We start from the raw sequence: 23,916 nt of genomic DNA on the forward strand, positions 1-23,916 counted from the left end.
CTCTCTTGTTCTCTTACCCATGCCAAAACACATTGAGCAACTACTCATTGTGTTGTTTTAACTTTGCTTTTAATGTGATGCTTCCTCTTATTTTTCCATATTAGCCAAGTTCATTTTTTTTCTTTTTTTTTTTTAAGTTTTCCTCACGGACTTTTTTCTGTAGGGTTTCAACTAGTTTTCCTTTGTAAATTCCTTGTAAAGATCCTGTCTCTGCTCTGTAATTTACTAATCCAGGCACACTCATTGATATAAAAGCTTTTGAGATAGCAGATACAGTATCTGTGCCGCTCCCTTTGGGGAGGTTTTTTCAGATAATATATTACGTGTTTAAATCATAGCAGTTACTGATTTCCTACTTCTCTTCAAATTGCTTAATGACTAGGCTCAGAGTACCTAGAAGATTTCTTAAAGTTCACAGAATGGAACTTGAAGTTCTTAATTTAGTATAATAAATATGTATTTGCAATTAGGAAAAAGCAGGACTCTAGCCTAAGCAGTCTTCCTTACCCTCTCTACTAAGGAAGGGCTGATTCAAACTTTTCCCCTTTTTTAAGTTTAGGGGTGTTTTTTTAACGTACCAGAAGGAATGTGTCACAGTCTGTAAGGTACAGTTGTTTGTATGCTGCACTTTTGTAAATTCATCCAAGAGACTGCAAGGTAGATGCCTGGGAAATGGAGAATGTACTGTTATGCACCATCTTTAAAACAGTTAGGAACTCAGAAGTGAAAGAAAATAGCCAGCAGCATCCTAATCAGTTCCTCTTGTAAGACTACTCTGTTTCTTCCTGCACTCCCAAACCTGGTTCCTTGGCTGTAACAAGAGCTCGTACATCTGAGAGACAGTAATTTCACCTGCACAACTCCTGTTCACTTCCAAACCAGTTGTTTTCTGTAGCTAAGGAAGCTAGACAGAATAGTAGACAGACATGTAAGTTGGTGACTCATCAAAGTTTACACACAGAGACTAAATCAAGGTCGCATAGAGCATCTTAAGTTTGGCACTACTCAATTTCTGCTTTACTTTCTAAGCACAAAGATTATTTATTTTTTTAATGTGATTTCTTGATTTTTTTTTTTTTATTTCCTTAGACAAATAAAAACCTCCATGCATGTGTTCAGATGGTCAAAAAGTTAAATGGGGTATTGGACTGAGCTAACACACAAGAGAAAACAAGTTGTTTTTTTTTCCTAGGAAACTAGGAGAAATAACTACGTGAAAAAAGATAACTCCTCTCATCTTGCATACTTTTAAATGAGGAGAGAGAAAGATAAAGGCATTGCTTTGAGCCAGGTCAGCTAATTTTTGCATTGTCTTTTCAAAGATCATGGTCAGTAAATGCTTTAACCTTTAATATACTCTAAAAGTAATTTCATGAGAAGCAGAACTGCTTTGGGAAGAGTTTGGACTAGCTGACAGTCAGGAATCCTGCCAACTGAAATTATTCTACAGTTCTAGACTTCGAAGGAAAATAAGTAGCTGTGAGTTTGTCCTTGAGTGTACAACCATTTGATAAAAATAAGAGGAAACAGAACAAAAATAAATAATCTGTTTTACAGTAATAATTCTCTGTTTATTACTTTCAAAATTGGTGGATTAAACCTTTTAGCTATCCAGAAGAATTGCATAATAAAGGATCTGTAATATATGAAGCCACTTCCAGTATGGTAGAGCAGAGGTCCATTATTTTTCCTTCGAGGAGTACTCAGTACTTTTAAAACTGCTCTGGGGTTTATTATAATTGTTGTGAAATATTGTACAAAGCAGAAAGAGAGTATATTATGAGTACAAAGTACTGGTCCAAAGCAGTTGGTCTTAGCTGAAATCGGTTTATCAGACAAATTGCCTATTTTCAAGGCCTTTAGTTTTATATCATCCCACACTTGAACTGTGCGTTATAACAAGAGACGCTTGGTACCAAGCTTCAGTTCACACAGCAGGTACTCATAACGCATTGATAACTACTCTAACAGCGTGGGACTAGGGCTGTGCGCAATAAACATAGGCACAGCTATGGTGTCTGTGGCCTGTTGTTAGCAATGGCAATAATATTTTTACTCTGTCCTTGGCTACAAAAGTGCTTACACAGTTATGCGCTACTGGTGTGCTCATGTTTGGATTGTCTGACTCTTTTCCTGTCGGGGGTGCCACTGAGAAGCATCTAGCTCCATCATCTTTGCACCCTCCCATCAAGTACTTATGCACACAGATAAGATCCCCATTCAGGAGAGGGGAAGAGCTCAGGCCCACGCTTTCCTCCACAGAGGAAAGCTTAGGTCGTTGCGTGTTAACAGTGCAGGTGATGGGTGAGTCTAGATGTGAACACAGTCTTTGATAAAAGCGCTCTGAAAGTGTAGATGTACCTAAATGAACTTAATTCAAATATTTACATTGTTGTATCTTATGCTTAACTTTCAACCCTACCTCCAAACTACCTATGTTTATATTGCTGGATTTGTGGAACTCCTGACAGCATGCAGCCATACTCTGGTTCCACGTATGCAGTGATAATGTTTTGTTCCTGAAGCCTGCTGTCTTTGTGAATAATTTGAAAATATACCCTCTTTACTTGGCAGTGCTCTGAGAGGTGAAGTTAAGAATTAGAAGTAAAGGAAAAATTTATGTGTGTGTATATTAAAAACCAATTTTAAAAAAATCTATCAAACTCACATCCACCTGCATCTTGAGCATCGAATGTAGTTCTGACCATCCTGCTTCCAAAAGGAAATGCAAAATTAGAGAGAAAAACTCAAGCCATAGGGAAAAGAATTGTAAATATAGGAACAATTATTGACTCCTTGCAAAAAAAAGACTTGTCAAATAAAATTATCTGGCAGCAGCTTTAAAAATAGCATTAGATACTTTCTTAAGGAATATAGAGCTAAACTGTAGATTTCATTGATGCACAGTTCTGTGGATATGAAAAGCACAAATGAGTTAAGAGATGACAGAACCACTAGCAGCTATTAAATCTAGTAGTCACAGTGTGGCTTAACAACCTGCAGTTCAGGTAAACCCTAAACTACTGCCAAATGCAAGATTCATCTAGTGGTCACTTGTACTTGCTCTCTTCCCAACACCTAGTGCTGATTACTGAGTACAAAACTCTGTACATTAGTTTTTGTTTCATCAGATTCATGAGGGATATTTATCTTAACAAACGTTCCTTACAGCATGTGTGCAGGAAACTGCAGCATTGAGTAGTGCTCACAGAAATGATTCTTGGAACCAGTACTAAGTAAACAGGTGGGAAGTTTCAGAGGAGCGTAAGCCCAAGAATAGGTTAGAGTCAGTGTTTTCCCTTTCTCCTCAAGCGTTAAGTGTCCTCCTTGATCACAGGCTTATCATTTAGCCAGAGTGAAATGAGGCAGGTGAGAATGTGGCTGCTGGATGACTGCAGTTGTGGATGCTTCCAAGTGCAAAAGCATTAAGACATTACCAGGAACAAAGCAATGCCTTTGGGGTAGCAAAGGCTCTTGAGGTTTTACTCATGTTCATGTCACTGTTGTTCAAGTCTGAAGTTATCTGACGAAAAGGTGGGTGCCTTGTGAGAATTACTACTTCAATCCATCACAGCATGAGAAGATCTATTTTAGAATCATAGAATGGTTAGGGTTGGAAGGGACCTTCAAAGGTCATCTAGTCCAACCCCCCTGCAAGGAGCAGGGACATCCCTGACTAGATCAGGTTGCTCAGAGCCTCATCCAGCCTGGCCTGAAATCATTCAGCACAAATACTAGATTGCAAGTTTAGTGGCTTTGGTTATTAATTTTTTGGTTTCTGTTACTCAAAGTCAGTGGCATTAACATCAAGATGAAAAGCGACTTAAAATTTCCAAATGCAAATTCTGTAGAGCCACATCAAAATGGAATTATCTGTCTTAAACTCAGAGTAAGGAAGTTTCCTTTACCAAAATTATAAGACTTGAACACATGAAGTGTACTGTTTTTTCATGCACTAAATTATGTAGACCTACTACTTTTTCTACTAGTAGTTTGTGGAATTAGCATGCTTTTTTCCTGAAGAACATTATTTAGCATTTTATCAATTTCATTACTATAAAGTCCTTGGGCAGTTTTCGCTGTTCTAAATAATTCTGTTACCAGCTGACTTTGTCTGTTCCATTATCATATTTTCTTTCATAGCATTTTTATCTGCTATTTAGCATATTTCTATCAACACCAATGCTTAGAAAGATCTGTTGTTCATTTCATTCTGAAAACCGACCATTTTATGCCATCTTTGCTTTCCTGTCTTTTAATCTGAAATCTTTATTATTGCATATCAACTTTTTAAAACTAAGATGAGGGAGATCATTATAGGATTTTGAAAATGGTTGTATTGCATAAAGGTATGGCTTTTATCTGCTTATTGATGCCTTATGGAGCTCCAAGGGGTTTGTGAAGCATTACTTCACAAAAATAACATCAAGCCTTGAATAGGCCCCCCAGTTCTGTTGTACATCACCTTCCAGTGTGGCACAGCAATCAGATTTAATGGTATGTAGTTCTTTGAGTCACTCCTGGATTCTTTATTTTTTTCCTTATTTTTATTCTTCTGACACTCAGGATAGTTTAAGCAAGTAGCAAGTTCTCATACAGAATTGGAGCCTAGGAGTTTCATGGAGTTTGGTTTCTTTACAGTAGGCGTTAAGTTTCTATCACTTTTTACTAGTAAGAATGTGTACTTTTTTTTGTACAAGGTTTTACAAAGCCTTTTTGTTTTACAAAATTGTGTAAACCAGAAAAATTAACAGATTTCTGGGCCTTGTATTATGGAGGAAGTAAAATTCAAAATGCTTTAGTAGTGGTCCCTTTGAATGTGCCTGTTCTGTCTCAGTTAATTACTGTCTATGTTCTATGTACATGCCATTGTCAGACATGTAATGAGCATGGAGCAGGAACTGTAGGTGGCAGTCAGGCATTGGTAGGAGAGAGCACAAAAAGGCCATAAGAACTATCAAAGGACTGTAACGACCAAAGTTTCCTCCATTCCAGAATCTAGATTTCATTGCAGATTTCATCAACTTTAACATCACATTGCAACAGAGAAACAGTCTCTATTCTTAAGTATCTGTTCACAATGACAAGTAACAAATTACTTTATTTGTCATTCTCTCTGCTATTTGGTGGAAGTCTGTTCTATTAATACATTTCTCATACTGCTGAAGACTCACAGTGGGGGTAACACAGTTCTCTGTAATGACTTTTCTGATCTTTATCTAATTCCAAAAAAGATTCTTGGATGGATTTTTAGCAAAATCAAGATCTGAAAATTCAGGAAAAGGATTTTGCCACTTAATCCTTGTCCTGTATAGCATTTACATTTATACTTGTTCTTAAATCTATAATAGCTTTCTTGAAAATGTCTAGGCAGTAATAGAAGGAAAGAGAGGCCTGGAGTTTCTGTTGAAGATGTCTGCTATGAACCTTCACAATAAGAAGGCTAGATTCAAAAGCTTCATTGTTGTTTTTTAATCCATATGTAGAGTTGTATGATGTACAGTAGGTTGTGAGATGAAGGACTTAAACTAGCAAGGTGTCAACAAGGAGTAGAATATAGCAAGTTAAAGATTGTCCATTGAGTTCTTACAATGTAGTGGTGACAATTTTTTTATACAGAAGATGGAAAACACAAATGGAAAACACTCTCCTCTAGATTTTCATTATTGAGATGGCAATTTAAATAATCTCAGTAATCAGAGCAATAGAATTCCTAGTTCTATGAGAGTCAATAAAAGGGTCTTCTATTCCTGCACGTCCCCTGAAAGCTGAAATTCAACTAAGTATTTAGGCTAACTTTGTTCTAGAATCCTGACTTCTGGTTTCTGTTTTCAAGCACAGAAATTAATAGAAGGTTAGGAGCCCTGATGGGATTTAGGAGTCTCAGCATCTATGGATGTGCTTCAGCTGTCCCAGTACTGCTTCCATTTAGATTAACGATTAACATGCATTGATTTCAATGAGGTAAGATCGACTTCAGTGTTCTTATGTGACCATGAGCAAGCCACAGAAAATAAACTTTTTTTACTGGCATGAGTAATTTCTCGTTAGTTTCAGGCATCTCTTTTCTGGGAACAGTAAATGAAGTGTTACAAAAGTGTACCATGACCCAAGTTGAGCAGTGAGAGATAATGTGCTCTTTATGGTTTGACTTCAGTCTTTGTTTGTCATCTTTCATACGGAGATTTTTCACTAACATTGCTGAGACAATTAAAAACCGCGCTTACAGACGTTGTAGAAGTGGATTATTTCTTAGGGTCTTAATGGTAAGTTGGGAGAAAGGTATAGGAAATGCATATTGAATGATATCAAGGGAAAGAAATATTGCCCATGCAGCAATTCTGCAATTATCATCCATCCTTGCAAGATCTTTATTAAACTTACTCTCTCTTGACAATTTCAACAGTCAAAATTACTTCCCAGTGCTCTGGCCTTGACTATGGACTTTCAGCTAATGCAAAAGAGTACATTGCCTTTTTCATATGATAGTTTCCAGTGCAAATCTTCTAGCGTCTTCATCTTGATGCTTTTATAAATCTTTCTCTACTTACTGCTTTTCCAATTTGTGTGGTTGAGAGATACTAATCCGTCACTACGAATTTAAGGTCCCATGATTAATCCTCCTTTGGCAGGAGACTGGGGGCTTACTTTATATCCATTGACTTTAGTTCTGAGCTGCAGTTTTCCCACCACTTCTCTTGCACCTTACTCAGTTTGGGCAGGTGGTCCCAAAGAGAAGGGATAAAATTGGCTGTGTGGCTTCTGTGAATAAAGGTGCCAGAGATTAAAACTGACTCTATAATATAGTAGTATAGTACATAGTATATGGTTTGTTATGGGCTGTCAGTAGTTTAGATTTCAAGAGTCCATTTACTAGTGAGTGATTTGTTTTCATTAGTGGTGTTTAAGTGACTGTGGGCTGCCGTAGCTGGTACCACTTACACAGTGGCCTTGTTTCTGTCATATAAGCTTAGCTTTCTTGTAGAAATACCAGAATGGCCATATGCAGGGGGGCCATTGAAATATAGTATTTGGTATGATGGTGTTACCTGATTTCCAGCAGTGGTTAGTACCTGCTGTTTCAGAGGAGGAAAGCCAGTCATGGGACAATCTATATCCAAAGAATAGCCTCTTTACCTCCCAGTATTAAAGGTTGGTTGTTGCTCAAACTTCAGGGCTTAAATATTTTACAAAGTTCTTGGAGATTTTTGTTGTTACTTTTCTTTTGCAGGGCTTACTATTATAACTGGTTAGTCTTCTCACTATAAATAAATGTTTGGAAGCCACTGAGTCTGTGATATGTTACATCTCTTGGAATTGTTATATCTTGTTTCATACACAGTTTTTTTGTTTGTTTGTTTTGTTCTGTGTTTTTTTTTTTAAATGTATTAATGCAATTTTGTATAGACCCTTTTAGTCTTCTCTAATGGAAATAACATTTTGTCCTCTGTAAGGTTTTTTGGTTTTACTTTTAAAAGCCAGGTTGGGTGACAAATTATTGACAAATGAAATTGATATCTGTCTTTAGCTGAAAGTTAAACTGGAATTTTGTCATTAATGCATGTCATATTTACAAGTCAGCAAGAAGACTTTAAAACACAATGAGTGTGAATAAGTTTGAACTGATAACTTTGTACTGAAGAGGAACAGGCTTCTCAATTTGTTAATGGGCTAAGACAATTTAAATCCTTTTCACTAAATACAGAGTGAGAGCTTAGTGATAGAGGTAAAACTTAATTTAGAAAAGGATAGAAGACTAGTAGCAACATGAGTAAGGCAGAGACTGTAGGAATGTACTCCACACCTTCAATTCTATTGTACAGAAAATCTGTTCTATTTTAAGATTTCACTTTAAAATGGGAGGGTTTAGCTTTTCATTAGTCATAAAAACTACAAATTTGAACAATGTTGGCCGTTGTAGAATTGAAAAATTGTGATGACACCATTAAATGTGCTAGGAGCAGAGTCTTCATAACATAGTTAGTGTTAAATTAGTTTCCAGAAAAACAGACAGGATTGTGCTTTGGTTAGGTGGGGCAAAGGTGGTGGTAGAAAAAGCAGTCAGGCCAAAGCTATTACCTACTGCCAGATAAGCAGAAATACTCCTTTTACTTGACGTGACTTCCATTAAACTTTGTCATAAAAAGTGGAGGAAAGAATGAAACATGACAGTGAGTTAAGTGCTGCTCATGTTCACTCCTTTTAATGTTTGTGAACACTTCCTTGGCAGTGTAGAGCTCTTTTCCATCCTGGCATCCATAGGAGATGTGAAGAGTTTGTTTCATCCTCTGCATGCCCCTGCCTCATGCTCCCAAAGAGCTGGACCATTGCTTGTTTGGAAGATGTGCGTAGAATCTACACCAACCTTATCTGTTACACCTCTGCACAGTGATGTAAAAATACTGAAGTTGCCCAGAAGATACAAGATGCTGTCTCAGTTCTAGTCATGGAAGGTAAAAAGCCTTTCCATGATTCTAGGGAAACTGCCTGTGGTCTGTAGTCCTGCCTTTGCAGCCTCTCCCCTCAGCCAATTTCGTGGTCAGGTTCCATATGTCTGTGGCACAATGTGTGCAATTTGTTGTCTGATAGTAACGTGGAGAGTCTGTGCATCCCCTACAAGCCATCAGCTTCCTCTGAGCACTGTTACTGCATGTGCAAAGGTGCTGAATTAAAGCAGCAGTGCTTTAATCCATCTCCTCCTGAAACTGATTCCTTGAGATAAATTGTTCAAGGATAAATTATGGTTGACTTGGCTGTGAAGTAACATGCAGGAGGTCGTTTAAGAAGTAATAATACTCGAGCCACTAAGTAACAGTAACCACAGTGTATTTGTGTTCCATATCCACAGGGAGAAAATAGAGCGCCGCAATAGCATTATACAAAGTTGTAGGAAGATTTTAATTGAGTGAAGTGGAATTCAGTTATGGTATTTTACTTCTTCTGACTAAGTAACATGGTTATGTATCATGTGGAAGCTATTTAAGGTTATTAACTGAAGTAATAAATAGATAAGAATAAAATTAGAATCAGGGCTATACAAAATAAAGTAAGGAAGGTCGATAGGTTACTTATTCAATGGGAGGAACATTACCAAAGAGAAAAGCAACAGATGACAGCATGCAGTGAGAGAAAGAGGTATTAATGCAGTTGAGGTGGATTTCTAAGAATAGCTGTCCACTATTCAGTGGTCTGAGATGTACTGTGAAACTGTTTCACTTATTCAAAACAAAACTTTAAATACTGGAGGAAACATTAAAATACAGCTGCTGCATTTACAGATTATTTCAAAGCTGATAAAACAGGTCTTTAGCCGTCATACGGTGGTATTCTTTGGGATTTCTTCTTCAATATTAATATATTGTGTTACTAATTGTTTATTAATAATATGGAAATTTCCATGTGCAAACTTAAATTGAGGATGAGGTTGACAGTGTTACCCAATATGAAGTAGATAACAAGTAAATATTATTTCATAAAGAAGCAAAGCCAAGTCAAGAAATCAATATTTGAGTTGCATTGTAAAGCAGTAGCCCTACTAAGATACAGAGGATTAGTGTGCTGTATCTGTGCTTGCATATTTTGAAATGTATATGTTTCTAATGCTTGCTTTTCAAGGAATAAAATACCAGAATTAAAACATTCTCATAATATTTAGTATACTTGAATTATCATTATTTATCCCTTTTTACAGGGACTAATAGTATTAGCTGTTAAGCTTCTATTACGGTTTGAATTTTTGGAGCCATGCAGTGGATCATTAATCCAATTGAACTTTTTGCAAAAGCAAAAGAGACTTACTCTTTGTAATGTTAATGACGTTGGGATGGAATTTGTAGCTCTACAGTTTTCTTAATTTTTCTGTATTTCCTCTGCTACCAAAAGAAGATTGTGAAGTGGCAAAAAGGAGATCGTGCAGTAGCAAAAAATATGTTCTCTATGTTGACTTCTGTTATATGATTGGATACTTAGTGTCTAGTTGCAAAGGCAATAATGTCTAAAAATATTTTATTTGTTTATACTGATTGAATTTAGGATCAAGTCACAAGAATTTTAATTTATTGCTATTGTGTGTTATGTTTTCAATTTTGGTAGCTTTGTTCCATTTACAGTGAAAAGTCAATGCTATTAACTTTGCTGTTCAGGTAACAAGAGGGAGTGGCATGATCCAGGTGAAGGAATCGCATTGGTGCAGTTGCTGCTTTTGGTCCCGAGCTGGCTCGCATCTTGACTGAGCCCTTTGGAGCCTTTGCTTTTGGAAAGACTTGCTGACAGTAGCACCACATGATGCAGTTGTGCCAGCTCTGATCTGGAGGTGCTGGAGCTCCATTCCCACACTGCTGTGCCTAAGTCACTCAGCCATACTGGTCCTGAGCTAAGCAGTTTGAAAACCCCTCCTGTGTTTCTGCATAGAGATCATGGTACATCTGTAATCCAAGTGACCCAACATAAAAAGTGGAGAATTACTAGTGGTGACCTTCATTTTCTTTTGCACACAACATTAAAAAACACTTGACAACTGTAGACATGGCCTGAGTCCTATATTGCTATTACTGCTGTGCCACACTTGCTCAGCTGTAAAGAGTAAAAGGTTGGAAAATTTTACTAACTTCTAGTCTGATAGTCCTTTACAGGATACAGTCTTGTTCAATGTGTTCCTGTTGTTGCTGCATTATATACTCCTTCATTTGTACTATTGAGCTGTAAGTTTAGCAGCAGAAAAATGTTGGTATTTTGATGCAACAAAAAGAGTTGTTAATTTCTTTTATTCATTCATTACATTACAGGTACTGTAAGAATTGAAATGTTCAGGAACATGCAAAATGCAGAAATCATAAGGAAAATGACAGAAGAATTTGATGAGGTATAGTATACAAATAGTTCTTTAAATATTATGAAACATATTACAGTTTATTTTTGTTATAATATAAAAATGCAGTGGGCAAGAAAGCAGTGGATGAGCAGTGTTTCAGTATGAGAAATTGCATTGACAAGCAAAGCAGCAATTTAAACTATTGGATTGAGGAATAACGAGCCAGCATGAGCTTTAGGAAAGAAAAATAATGGAAAACCAAAAAGTAATAAAATAATTTGAGAAGATATAGTCACTCATCTTGAAAAGCCAATGATGTGGACTGAGTAGACCCTGGACCCTGAAGTATTGGTGGTGAAAAGTTCATTAGCCAGTTTAAGGACATAAGTGTACTATCACACTAAAGCATGGAAAAAGCTCACATCCAGTGGCGTAAGAGAGCCTAGCCAAATCTGACTCCACAAGAACTAGGTTGGGTCCATGTTAGCCCTGGGCTGGATCCATGTAGAACCTCATGTATCTTTGTTTGGCTTTAGGGATATCCTTGTCTGTCCACATCTTGGGTCTTAGGTTAATAAGAGGAGGCAGTAGGAAGAACTGTAGAAAGTTTTCTCATCACACTGAAATTCATGGGAGTATTTTGGATTCTGAAGTTCACCTCTTGGAACTGCCATCATACAACAAAGAACTCCAGATTCCTGAAACAGGACTGCAGGCTTTTGCAGTGTTCTACTTTGTTTTCTCTGGACAAGTTTATGTTTTGTTAATTTGAAATGGCAATTTAAACCACATAGTAACTTAATGTGAAAATTACCATTTTGGAACAGTGTTGCAGAAAGAAGTACTTGAATGGATTTGTGAAAGAATGTGTGGATTTTAGTATAAAAGCATGAAATTGTTAGTCTTGCACAACAACACAGTGAATATTTTGAAATCTGCAATAAACTCATACCTTGTTAGCAGTGAAAAACATTTCAGAATTTAGTGTAATTTTCTGCCAATGTTCATATATCAGATGATTGCAGCATAGTGAGTTTATAGTTGTTACAGGATGTATTTCATATTGTATATTATATGACCTATGTTCATACTGCTAGTTCTAATATTTCAGATTGGTCTGTGCAAAATGTCATAGTCGCAAAAAAGACCTGCCAAAATACAAGCTTTTAGAATAAGAGCAGCTCGGAGTTCAGGCTAAAACAGATAATGAAATAAACAAAATCTTTCTTTCAGGTTGTAAAATTGCAATTGTGATTGGCATAGCACTAGTGCACTTTTTGGCCTTCTGTTTTGTGTACACCACTTAAAGATTCAGAACAACAATCATTTGTTTCTGGGAGAGAGGCTTTGGTAGCAGACACCACTGCCAGTGCCAGTCCTTTGACTAAAGGCAACTGAAGCTAAATTCAGCAGGTCTGCATGATCCTTCCCAACCTTTATTTTCTTGCTGGAGAAAGGAGAGGAGAACCCAGGCAGGTCTACTTCTTGCCTTCCTTCAGCAGTGCTGTTGGCTCTGCTCTCTGACACTGTGCAGACTTACTAGACTGCTTCCTGGAGCCCATCCTACCACTGGATTTCTTTATTTTCTGGAAGTCTATAGTAATCAATGAAAGAAAGGGAGACCAACACTGGTGGCAGGGCTGAGTGGTCATCCATTTTCTCAGTACGGCTGGGAACAGCCCTCAATTCTTCATTATAAATATTACTGTTGGCGTTTCACCTGTGATACCTCTTCAGTACCCCAGGACTCCCAATACTACATAACACTTTGGTTTGATTCACAGAAGTTCTGAGGACTCACAGCAACAATTTAATAAGCTATGGGGTATCTTTATGTCAGGAACTTTAAACCCTCTGAATTTATTTTTTTTTTAAACCAAAGTTCCTATTTCTCTCAAATTGGGCATTCAAAATTAGAAGTAAAAATATTGCTCATTAAGATAATGTCATTCAGCATTGCAATGAATGAGACCGTTCATTAAGAGTGCCTTATAATTCTGTCTCTTTCTAACATTTGAGTGCTTGTCTTTGCAATTTTAATTGTTATTTTAGTATGTTAGAAATGTGTATGTTTTGGTTAAATTTGATAGATAGTGTTTTTTGCTGCAGGGGAATATAATTCGTGAAGCTTAGGTAAAAGGTTATTGATTACAGGAGTTGAAGCGGGGATGGAGAATGACACAAACCTTCAATCACACAAGCCTTTCTTTAGGTTTTGACCTTAAATACTTTTAAATACTCCTTTTTCATTCTTTCCCCGTACTTCCTAACCTAGGACACAAGGAAAAGAATTGAGTCTTGATTTGTATTTTGGACCATATAGAGCTAACATTGCAAGTCTACAACAGTTGTAATGAAGTCTTTGTAAATGTGATTTGATGCCAACAAGCTTGTTTGTTTATTGAAGAATAATGTTGGTTTTATTTGGTATTGTCTGTTGGCTTGAAGGAAAGAGATAGTGTTTAGTTTACAAACTTAAACCATGATGGCGACAATAACATTAAAATAAATTAAGTGGGTAGACTTTTAATATTTCATATTTTCATTTTCTTGTTCTTCAGGACAGTGGTGATTATCCACTTACCATGCCTGGTCCACAGTGGAAGAAGTTTCGATCCAACTTCTGTGAGTTCATTGGAGTGCTCATTCGACAGTGTCAGTATAGCATCATTTATGACGAATACATGATGGACACAGTGATCTCTCTTCTGACTGGCTTGTCAGATTCCCAGGTCCGGGCTTTCAGGCACACCAGTACATTAGCTGGTAAGTAAGCTAGTGCAAAGAAGAATTTTTTCAAAGAACTTGGTACTATTTAGTCTCTTTGAGAATTACTCCTGATTTTGATGAAAGTCTCTGGAAAGCATGATCAAATCCAAGAACCATATATGGCATAACTATAATTAAAATACACTTTTTTTGTTTGGAAAGGAGTATGCTGAGACACTTAATCTCAGAGATTCCTGTCATACCCAGGGGCCTCTAGTAAATCCTGTGAATCAAAAGTGGTATGCTTATGTCTTGTATTTTATTATTAGTTGTTAATTTTTTTTATAGATTGTCTTCATAATTTTATATTTTAGAATACAAATTTATTCAAAATAAGTGTCAAGAAAATTGTTTTATGAAAGAATTTCAGTCCACCAAAAAATAAAATCTGTGCCTTCACCCTTGAGAAGCGTTAGGTTTGGGAGCACTGGGCCACTGTATTCTACCTCCAGCCACTCTCTATGTTTCAAAACAGCTGCCTACATCTAAAGAAAGCACTGAGTGTATCTTTAGATAGACTTTTCTAGAGTGTATTTCTTCAAACCTATATAAGATGTGTCCCGTAAGACGGATGAATTGCTCTCTAGAAGTACCTATTTTTCTCCCATTACAAAGCAGTACTAGCGTTGCTGGCTTGGATCTAGGCATCTAAAGCTGGTTTTGTCAGGTGATACTTTCCGCTCATCTTGTGCTGAAATACATCTTATTGGAGGATTCTTCTCCCTAGATTGTTCATAGATCATGCCAAATATTTGAAGGCTTTATAGGAGACATTTGTCATAATCTGAATATTTCTGCTGCCAATATTTGTTACTTATTTAGTCTTTCCACAGACAGCCTCTTATAATTTTGTTCAGGTTTCCATGTGTAATACTCAGAGTCCAACAAATTCAATCTCTTGATATAAGAGGCAGATTTCCAATGATATTGGAAAACCAAGTCCGGATTTGATTGGAGTTTTTATTTTAAAATTGAAAACCAAAACCTTCAACTCACAGTGACTGAACTCTTGGAAATCTGTCCTCTTGCATTCTTCACCTTACTCAGTAACAGGATGGTAAAAACATGAATTATGCAGGCATAAATTTCCAGGTTTAGAGTTTACCTTTACAAATTCAGTATTCAAAGGTGAACACTATTTGAGCTGCAGATAACTGGCTGGAAATCTGTGCTTACTGTTTCAACTGAGATGGAAACTGTATTCCTTTCCAACTGATACTATCTTCAATTCCAGGTGATTTTGATTTGCTGTTTGCTTAGATTGTGGGTGGTTGTTTCGTAGGAGATTATGGCATGAGGTATGCACTCTGGTCTCTTATTGATTAGTTCATCCTTGTGTGGGACAGGCACTTGGAAAGCAAGAGGCTTGATTGAAAAGTCAGAAAACAGCACCATTCATTAGAGACGTTACCCAAGACCTGTGCTATGTGGAAGAAATAGTGGCCATCATTTGGACTGGGTTATGTATGTAGAAACTTCAGGCAAGGATAAACAAATGCTAAAGCCAAGGTTCATCACAAGTAGCTTCAGTTATTTAAGCCACTGCTGGCTTCTTGCATTAGATGTATACTTATCTAGCGCTTACATTATGAATAGGAGCTGCCAAAGATCTCCAGCATTTTCCAGTGATAATAGATGCCATTTATTTATTTGTTTGTTTTAACAAGCTTGAGAGCTTTGTTGTGATTCTACAAATTTCCTTCAAGCTGTTTTTTGCACATTTAATTATGTTGCTATCTTGCAGAGCAGAGGTCAGCATGATGCCATGGAGCTCAGTCTTGATAAAGCTTATGAAAATCTACTTTTAGAATTTCATTTATTCTTGAAGGAGTATTTTTGAGGTCTTTGTTTTCAATTTTCCTCTGTCCCAGCCAGTTTGAATTCACTGTATGGATTGAATATATATTGAATTCACTATTTGGATTCACTATAGTGAGAAACTTAAGGCAAGAAGTATATGTTGGTGCTTCTAGAGTTACCAAAGTTACCAGAAGAGTAGTTTCTGGTAACTGTATAGTTGTTTTTCTACCTTGAAGGCAATGCTGCTTATTTAGCCAGAGAGGATGTGATAGTTTGTAACATTATTTTGCTGGTTTTTCAGTATTTTAAAATGTGATATGCCATGTCACCACACAGAACACAGGAAAGATACTTATTAATGTTTTTGGAAAAATAAGTTAATACAGAAAAATAAACCTGAACAATATTATATCCAGCATGTGTGAAAATGCATGTAAAGGAGTGCATAAAGTTCTAATTGTGTTTGTATACAACAATACACTGGACTTTAAAGCAATGTCAGACTTAATTTCAGAGAAACTGTGCTGTGGTCCCTTGTAAACTGAGTAATTCTTAGAAGCTATTGGTTAAGAGTTACTCTTAGTATATATAACTCTTAGTATATATAACTCTTATAATTATACTTTTCAGTCGAGAAATATGTGTAATTCCACAGCAACTGGCTTCATGGTGTACACTGGTCCTGCAGATGCACATGTTTGCTCACTGACCTTATGCACTCAGAACTCACATGATTTTCTGGAGAAGATGGCAAAGAACATTACCTGGAGCTCAGTGTGCTATATCTACTCTCTTTTCTTGTCTTTGAGCCAAGTGACATGGGTATTGCTTGGGTGGGAAGTATCTTTCCAGACAGCTTTGTGTCAGGGTCGAGTTCATTATTTTCTGCCAGTATGGTTCTACTGAGGAAGTATGTTTTAGCTCTGACTACAGGTGAAGAGTCATATTCTGTCTTCTGCCTTCCAGCTATGAAGCTTATGACTGCTCTTGTGAATGTTGCCTTAAACCTGAGCATTCATCAGGATAATACACAGAGGCAGTATGAAGCTGAGAGAAACAAAATGATTGGCAAAAGAGCTAATGAAAGATTGGAGCTGCTGCTTCAGAAAAGAAAAGAGGCAAGTGGAAAGATTTTTATTATTATTATTATTATTTCTATTTTTTCCCCTGGTTCATGTACATTCCATCCAACAAAGTCCAGAGCAGTTTGTAATTTGAGTACCATACTGAGAAACGAGATTCTGCAGTCATGTTTGTGTGATCTCAAGCGTATTACTTGGGCTACATTTTTAAATCTTGTATTAACACATTCAGTTGAGTTTGTAGTATAATCTCTGTTCTCAGACTTGTAGATATGGCCAGGCAGGAAGAAGATTAGTCTCAGGTTGTAAGTAGTAACTGTTTTGATTATGCAAAAAGATTTTTAAACGAGGATCACTTGGGATCTCTCATTGCACTGGCCATTTCTTGCTTTAATCACTGCAGTTATTACATAGTGTCTCATTAGTACTTCTTTCTGTAGCTACTTTCAAGAAACACTGGAGTGGGGGCTATAGCACCTGGTCTCAGGGAGAAGAAGCTAGGGAGTCATTAAAGTTGCTTTTAGGAAGTACCAGTCTGGCATTAGGTGAGCAAAACCATAAGAAGGTTGCTGTAATCATCCTTAAATAAAATATTATATCCAAGGAAATTAATTTTTAGAGTTGAACTTAAAAGAAATTTAACGATGACAAATAGAAAATGAATACCTACACACCCAAACAGCCATAATCTGAAAAGATACCATGTAAAACTCATGAGTATATGACTTGGATTTAAATTTATTATTTTTAGTATATTAATTTTGAATATCTTTCTTCCACCACAATTTTACTCCGTGGCAAATTGAGGATGTCTTGGTGCTTTAACTGTATGCACCTTGGATTCTTTTAGGTATAACTTTGACTCAGAATTGCTTGACTTTATAGTCTTTGTCTAGTGATAATTACAATTATGTATTTTTATTTTACCCCTATGATCCATAAAACAATTTTATTTGGCTTTCATAATTCTTAAAAATCGTGCATTAAGGTACAAAGCAAGAAACTGCAAGAGAAACATTTGAAATTAAATTTTAAATTCAGTGTCAGTCTTAAAGTATTTTTAAAAGCAGAATTGCTTTGTTAAAATAGCTGGAGCACAGTTTCTGTTCCACATTTGTTGATTGTTGCTTTGAATTTCCAGAGAAGGATGAAGGCACTAATTACACTGATTAAATTGGTTTAGTATCTCTGTGTCTGTGGACATCCTCTGTACTCGTTCCTTCAGCTGTTCTTTTCAGTGTCGTTTGGAGATGCTGTATATAATTGCTCTGGGGAGACTTTGAAGCATTGGTGCCTAGACTAGCACAGGGTTATGAAACCCTGAAAGAAGAGATAGCATTTGGCAAGGCTTAACTTTTTATATGTCTGTTCAGTCTCTCTCATATTCCTACTCACTAAAACTAATCAAAATGTTGCACAGGAGTAAGCCAGAGAGGAGTGGTGGTGATTGAGTATGTCCTCACATACATGGCGTTAAGCACAGTAGAGGGCCATGTATAGAAGAGGTATGTTAGGATTGGATGGTGTAATGGCTCTGTGTAAGAATTCCTAACATAATTCTGTATATTTCCTGTGTTTATATACACTGAATTTACGATAGTATTCTGCACTGACACTTTCTTACTTGATTTTTTTAATGTAGAGCCATGATAATAAACCCTCATAGGCACATACATAGGCATGTGTTTATCTTAATTAAGTTGTATAGGGACAGTTCGCAAGCTAGGTGTGGGAAATTAATCTGAAGTAGAAGAGATGGAACACTCTCTCTGAAGTGTTTCATTCTCATGTCATCTTCTACATAACAAGTGTGAGAGCAGTGCGTGAAAGTCTCATCAATGAGATGAGTTCAACTAAACTGGATGATTTATGTAACAATCTGCCACAAAATAGAGCAAGTTGTGTTTTAGTTGCTGCCAGGAGTATTTCAAATTTTGTGTTTGTTATACATGGCTTTTTGAGCTTCTCAGAATGCTTGCAGAGTCAATAAGAGAATGTTTCCCGTATTTTTACTTATGTTTAAGGGAAGTGTGTTAAATCACTTTTGCATTGGAAAGAGCAGGAATCCTGAGACACAAATACTCTCTCAAGATGCCTGAAATTCAGTACTGAAATTCAAGTACATGGTCTAGAAAAGCTGAAAGTGTAAAAAGCAATTGAAATTTTGGAGAAAATATGTATTTTTCAAAGAATTGTAATTAATTACTGAAACTAAGATATATTTGAGACTTGTATCTTTTAAATGTTAGCACACAGAAGTAAAGGGGTGAATCTCAATTCTCTTTCTACACAAGTTCTGCCCCAGCATGTGGATCCCTTATATCACTTATATAGCTGATAACTTACCAGGTTTATAGCAAGCTGTAAATTCTCTGTAGAAAAAGCAGAAAAAGAGGGAGGAAGCCATTCATGCTGTCCCCTCGTCTGTGCTACTTAGTCTTGTACAGTGCTGCTCAACTTTTCATTCAAAGAAATGTCAAAGTACACTTGTCTTCAGTATCTTAACCTTCTCATGGCTCATTGAGTTCAGTCTCTCCTACCTCTCTTCTGTGATGTGTTTATATATTAACAATTCATACTCAAAGTTCTCTGGGAACTTCCCCTTTCCCTTTCAGGGCCTCAGTAGTTTTTCAGAAGGCCTTCTGAGGCTTCTTTGTTCATTCCCATCCTCGTTTTACTCCACAGTCTGTGCTAGGTTGTCTCTAGCCCCATGTTTCTCTGGATATTTGCCTGCCTGTAGCCTGTGAGGTCAACCAACTCAGGAATGATTAGAAATCCACAGTCCTGTTTGGGTTATGTGTTCTTGAACTTGGTTTGTGTACCAGCCCTTTGGTATATGCAGAGCAGATGTGCACCCAGCTTTTCCCTTTGCACATAATCCCTTTTACTATGAAATTAATTTCTTTGACAGGTGTTTGACAAATTAGTCAAGAACTCGCAATGCCTCAGTTTTCCTATATGCAAAATGGAGACAGTACCTCCTTTCATTTTTAGGAAACTGAGAGGCTTCATTTACTGAATTTTAGAAGCTACTTTAGATCTTATCTGGAAGACACTGTAGAAATATTTATAAACATGACTTGAAAAATAGAAACCCCTAGGTGAAAGTGTTTATGAGCTCGTACTATGCAGGAAGTCAAGCCAGCTGATGATAATTCTGCCTCTGGCCTTAAGATATTTTTTTTTATCTGTTACATATATAGCTCCATAATTACACAGATTTTATTATTTTATGCATATATACACTCTGTACTAGCAAGACTCTATTGTGGTTTTCATACTGAAAATGTGGAAAAATTTACATTCACACACAGTGTGGTATTCAGCTTTGACATTAAGAAACAACTTGATGGAAGACTAATGGCTTTGACTGCAGTAGCAGTTCTGCTCCAAAGGCTGATCATATAAAATTGACATCATCTTATTCAACAAAGCTGCATTTTTGTGTAATTAAGTCATACTTATTTAGTTTAGTACAAAAGCTGACAATATGAGAATATTTTATTTGATTCCAAGATGTTTTTTAGGGTGTATTTACAGATTCATTGACACGAAGTGAGCTTTCCATAGTACTTATAAAATGTGCTCACATTACACAGGAAATATTTTTTTTTTTTTTAAAAAAAAAGCAGTCTTATTTATAAAAACAGACTCATAACACCTTTTTCATTTGGGTTTGGTTTTTATTTGGATTTGGTTTGGTTTTATGCAATCTGGAAGTCAGGTGTGCTCCAATGTTAAGCACTCATGCTCTGATTCTGGAAAACTTCCTGGTTCAGAAACTCAGTTATGATGGGCACTGAAGTTAAAGCAACTTATGCTTCTACTTAAGATTGAGAGCATCTTTAAGTATTTTCCTTAAAAAGGATATTGAATTTTCTAGAGGGGATTCCTGATCTGTAGCCAGCTTCATTTCTGCAGCTGTGGTTCACTCACAGTTCTATCTGTTTAATGGACTACAGGACTGCTGGCGTTATTCAACACATAGTCTCTTCTTGTCTGAGTTGCAGTAGCAAAAACATGGTGATGACCACTTCAGAGGACTAATTTGTAACTAAATAAAATTGATGTTTGTAGAGAGTGTTAACTTTCTTCCATTAAGGCATTGCATATATATATATGTCTGTATATGTATGTATATGCACACAGTATAGGCATGTGCTGGAAAAGTAGAAAATGGTGAATCTACTAATTCCTTTAATTAAGTGCTCTTCCATGATCTTCTAATGTTTCCCAATAAGGAACTGTAGAATATCAAATTATAATAAGCAGTGATCTTTTATTTATTTTTGTTTTGTTTTTTGCAGCTACAAGAAAACCAAGATGAAATCGAAAATATGATGAACTCTATTTTTAAGGGTATATTTGTTCATAGATACCGGTAAGAAAATGCATGCTGCAGTAGGCTCTTCTAATAAAGTGTAATCATAAGTAATGTCAAGGGCAGTTTATGTGTTGATTTTTCTTCTAATGTAATATTCTAGTTGCCATAAAAGCAGTATCAAAAACACCGAAGTTAAGGAAGGAAATATAAGTGTAACCCCTATCAATTACACAGTAGAGCCATCCACACAACTTTATTTTAATTCCATAAAAAAGTTTTAATGAGTTGTGGGAGACATAGAATTTGAATCTTTGTCTTTTAAAAAGAAAAGTTGTCCAAGGTGGGAGCACAGCTATAATATATATCTTAATAATCACATGATCACTGCATATCATAAGAGGGCAGTTTTGGTTGTTGAGTATCCCTACTCTGCCTTTCCTTGTATATGTCTTAAGTGTAAACAACAAATTTTTGATGTTTCCACCATATATGCTTTAGCCACAAATTCAACTTTATTTTAGGCTCTTTCCTCTTTAAATTACATAAGGGCGATCAAAAGCCTTAATTGCAGTATTTTTTTGTTTGTTAATTGTTTTGGATGTTTGTAGCAAGAACATTAAAAAGTTACTGTGGTGTTAGCACATCACAAAGGTTTTTTAAATAGTTAATATGCTATGTCTTGTGAATACAAAACCACGGCAGGTTGTGTATATTCATGTGCATGTGTGAATGTGCATATGCATGTGCTTCTATTTACTTTGTGCACAAACCAGTACATTTGGACTAGTGCATGCTATTTTGGAGTATGGTTTACCAGAGAGCAGTAGTCCTTTAAACTAGATTTAGGGTTGTTTTGTGTCACAAGATACCTTAGAGCATCTGCAGCATCTTGGTGAAACCAGTTCTTCAAATGTTAATTGACTTATTGAAGTCAAAAGCTAAAATTCAAGGATACTAAACTATGCCATTAACCTTTCAGATTTAAGTTCTGTTTTAAAACTTTACCATTTATGAAATCTTTTCGACAAATGGCAGAAAAGGGTATATGAAAATAGAGAGTTAGAAGGTGAAGAGGAACCTATAGTTCAGGTGGACAGAGGGATTCTTGTAATTACAGAGAAAAGTGTGCAGGAAACCTGAAAGGGGCCTGTGCTAGGAAATACGCGAGTGTGAACAACATGGTGGAGCTTCAGTGGTGGTTCTCTTCAGTACCCAAGCATGATACCTGAAAGAAAGTTTATAGCAGTACTGAAAGCATCTCTCCAAGGAGATCAGAGATGGCAGCAAAAAGCAATCTCTTAAGAAGACAGGGGATCTCATTGTAGTGATTGCTCGCAAAATAATATCTTTTCCTGCATGCGTATGTCATGTCTCTCTTTCTTCACACATTCTATCCTTTCTATCCTTGTTCTGTCCCACACACCTGTGAGACAACTTCATTTGCTATCCATTTGTTTCTTCCCGTATGAGGAAGTCACGAAGGAGGGATGGTGAACTGAGAGGGTCTGAAAGGTGTGAGAGGAAATGGAATTGATCAGTAAGCCTTGAGCTACATGGCAACAGAAGGATGTGTTTACAGAGTCAACAGGTAAATTAGGATATTAGCTCAGTATAGCACTCACACTATTTTGTTATTAAAGTAGATTTTATGGTGTGTAGGTAATAAAGTCAAAGAAACTAAATGCAAAGACTTTTTCCATTTTCCCCCTTTAGAATTTAGTGTATTGTATCAAACAAGAAGTCACTTTAAAATATTTTTCTAGTAGCTTATACTCTTGTGTGGAGTTGGAAAAATACTCTACTTATTGATGATCTGCATGCTGTTTCCTTCTCTTTTCTTTCTTTTTAAATCCTTCTTCTGTAACCCTGGTTTCTTTTCATGCCTCCTGCCACCATTAGTAAAGGCCTCATTTTGCTGATATTGCTGAAACAAAGGAGAGGCCAGATAAATAAACTCTGCCTATCTGTGCCCTGAAAAAAAAAGATGGCCACGCTAATGCTGTTAGACCACTGAAGTATTTGTTGAAATCAGTCAAGTGGTGGTGTGCTCTGAACAGGGTGGGTGACATCACTTCTGCCACTGTTTAGAGAGGGTCAGAAGAAGTAACTGCTTCCAAATCTCCCCCCAAGAGCCACTTCTGTGAGGAGTCATCATCTCTCTGGCTTCAAGTTCTCTGAAGCTCCTAAGAGAGCCTATTACAAAATGTACCCAAATATGAGTAATCTGTAGACAACAGAAAACATAGATTCCAATTTCTGCAGTTACATCTGTGCAAGAACATACAGGGACGTTATTTTAATTGTTCCCAGAGAAGAAATACCTTTCCATAATATGATTCAGACTCTGCCACAATGATTCATGCTTTGTAACTTAAATAGTAAGTCCTTGATCTAAACAAAGAGCCCCCAAGATGGTTTCGTTCAGAAAGTAGTTGTCCCCTGCTAGTAAACTAGGGTTGCAGTGACGTTACATCATCTTTCTGTAGATTGGCTTCCAATTTAGTGGAAGATTTCAATGGTCACTTCTCACATTAAAAAAAAAGATGATTTGCAGAAATGGCTAAACAATTTTCTACGTGTAATGTTAGTCTAGTGTTAACAGCAAATTGGTTCAAAAATTTATATTCTTAATAAACATGCAGGAGATGTACCTAGGTCATTGCATATTTCCTTATCTCTTTCCTGAATCACTTTTTTCTGACTATTTTTGTATTGCTTTATGACATATTTAGTTGTCCATTGATTAATTTTTTAAATTTTCTTTTAGTTAATTTTCTTTAGTTTTCTTTAGGCAGGGTGGGGTGGGGTGGGGCATGGGCTACGGTGGCAGCTTCTGTAAGAAGCTTCTAGAGGTTTCCCCTTTATTCAGTGGACTTGGACGGGCCTAGGGCGGACCTGCTGCTGGCCAGGGCCAAGCCAATTGGTAGCAGAATGTTTCCTGATAACACCTCTGTGATAATGTATTTAAGAAGGGGAAAAACGGGGGGAAAAGAAGTGAAGAAGCTGAAGCTGGGGCAGAGATGGGGAGGTGCGAGCCCTGTGGGCCTTGCAGGCCTCACCCTCTGGCCTCCCGCCGAGCAGCCGTCTGGGCCCGACTTGGCCTGGCCTGGCTGCAAGAAGTGGAGAGGAGA

At 36.8% G+C, this 23,916-nt stretch overlaps 1 protein-coding gene across 3 annotated transcripts in view; it reads left to right on the forward strand.

The window, feature by feature from the left end:
- The window catches only part of STAG1 (STAG1 cohesin complex component), a 186,009-nt gene that overhangs the window by 86,426 nt on the left and 75,667 nt on the right, over positions 1-23,916 (forward strand). For all 3 annotated transcript variants that reach the window (XM_086755168.1, XM_086755169.1, XM_086755170.1), the window contains 4 exons: positions 10,785-10,861; positions 13,372-13,576; positions 16,346-16,497; positions 20,769-20,842. In XM_086755168.1, the coding sequence (XP_086611294.1) occupies positions 10,785-10,861; positions 13,372-13,576; positions 16,346-16,497; positions 20,769-20,842 (508 nt within the window). The remainder of the gene's footprint in view (positions 1-10,784; positions 10,862-13,371; positions 13,577-16,345; positions 16,498-20,768; positions 20,843-23,916) is intronic.

The sequence above is a fragment of the Chlamydotis macqueenii genome, chromosome 9 (assembly GCF_036417535.1).
Source record: "Chlamydotis macqueenii isolate bChlMac1 chromosome 9, bChlMac1.mat, whole genome shotgun sequence".
In the NCBI taxonomy this organism is placed as follows: domain Eukaryota; kingdom Metazoa; phylum Chordata; class Aves; order Otidiformes; family Otididae; genus Chlamydotis; species Chlamydotis macqueenii.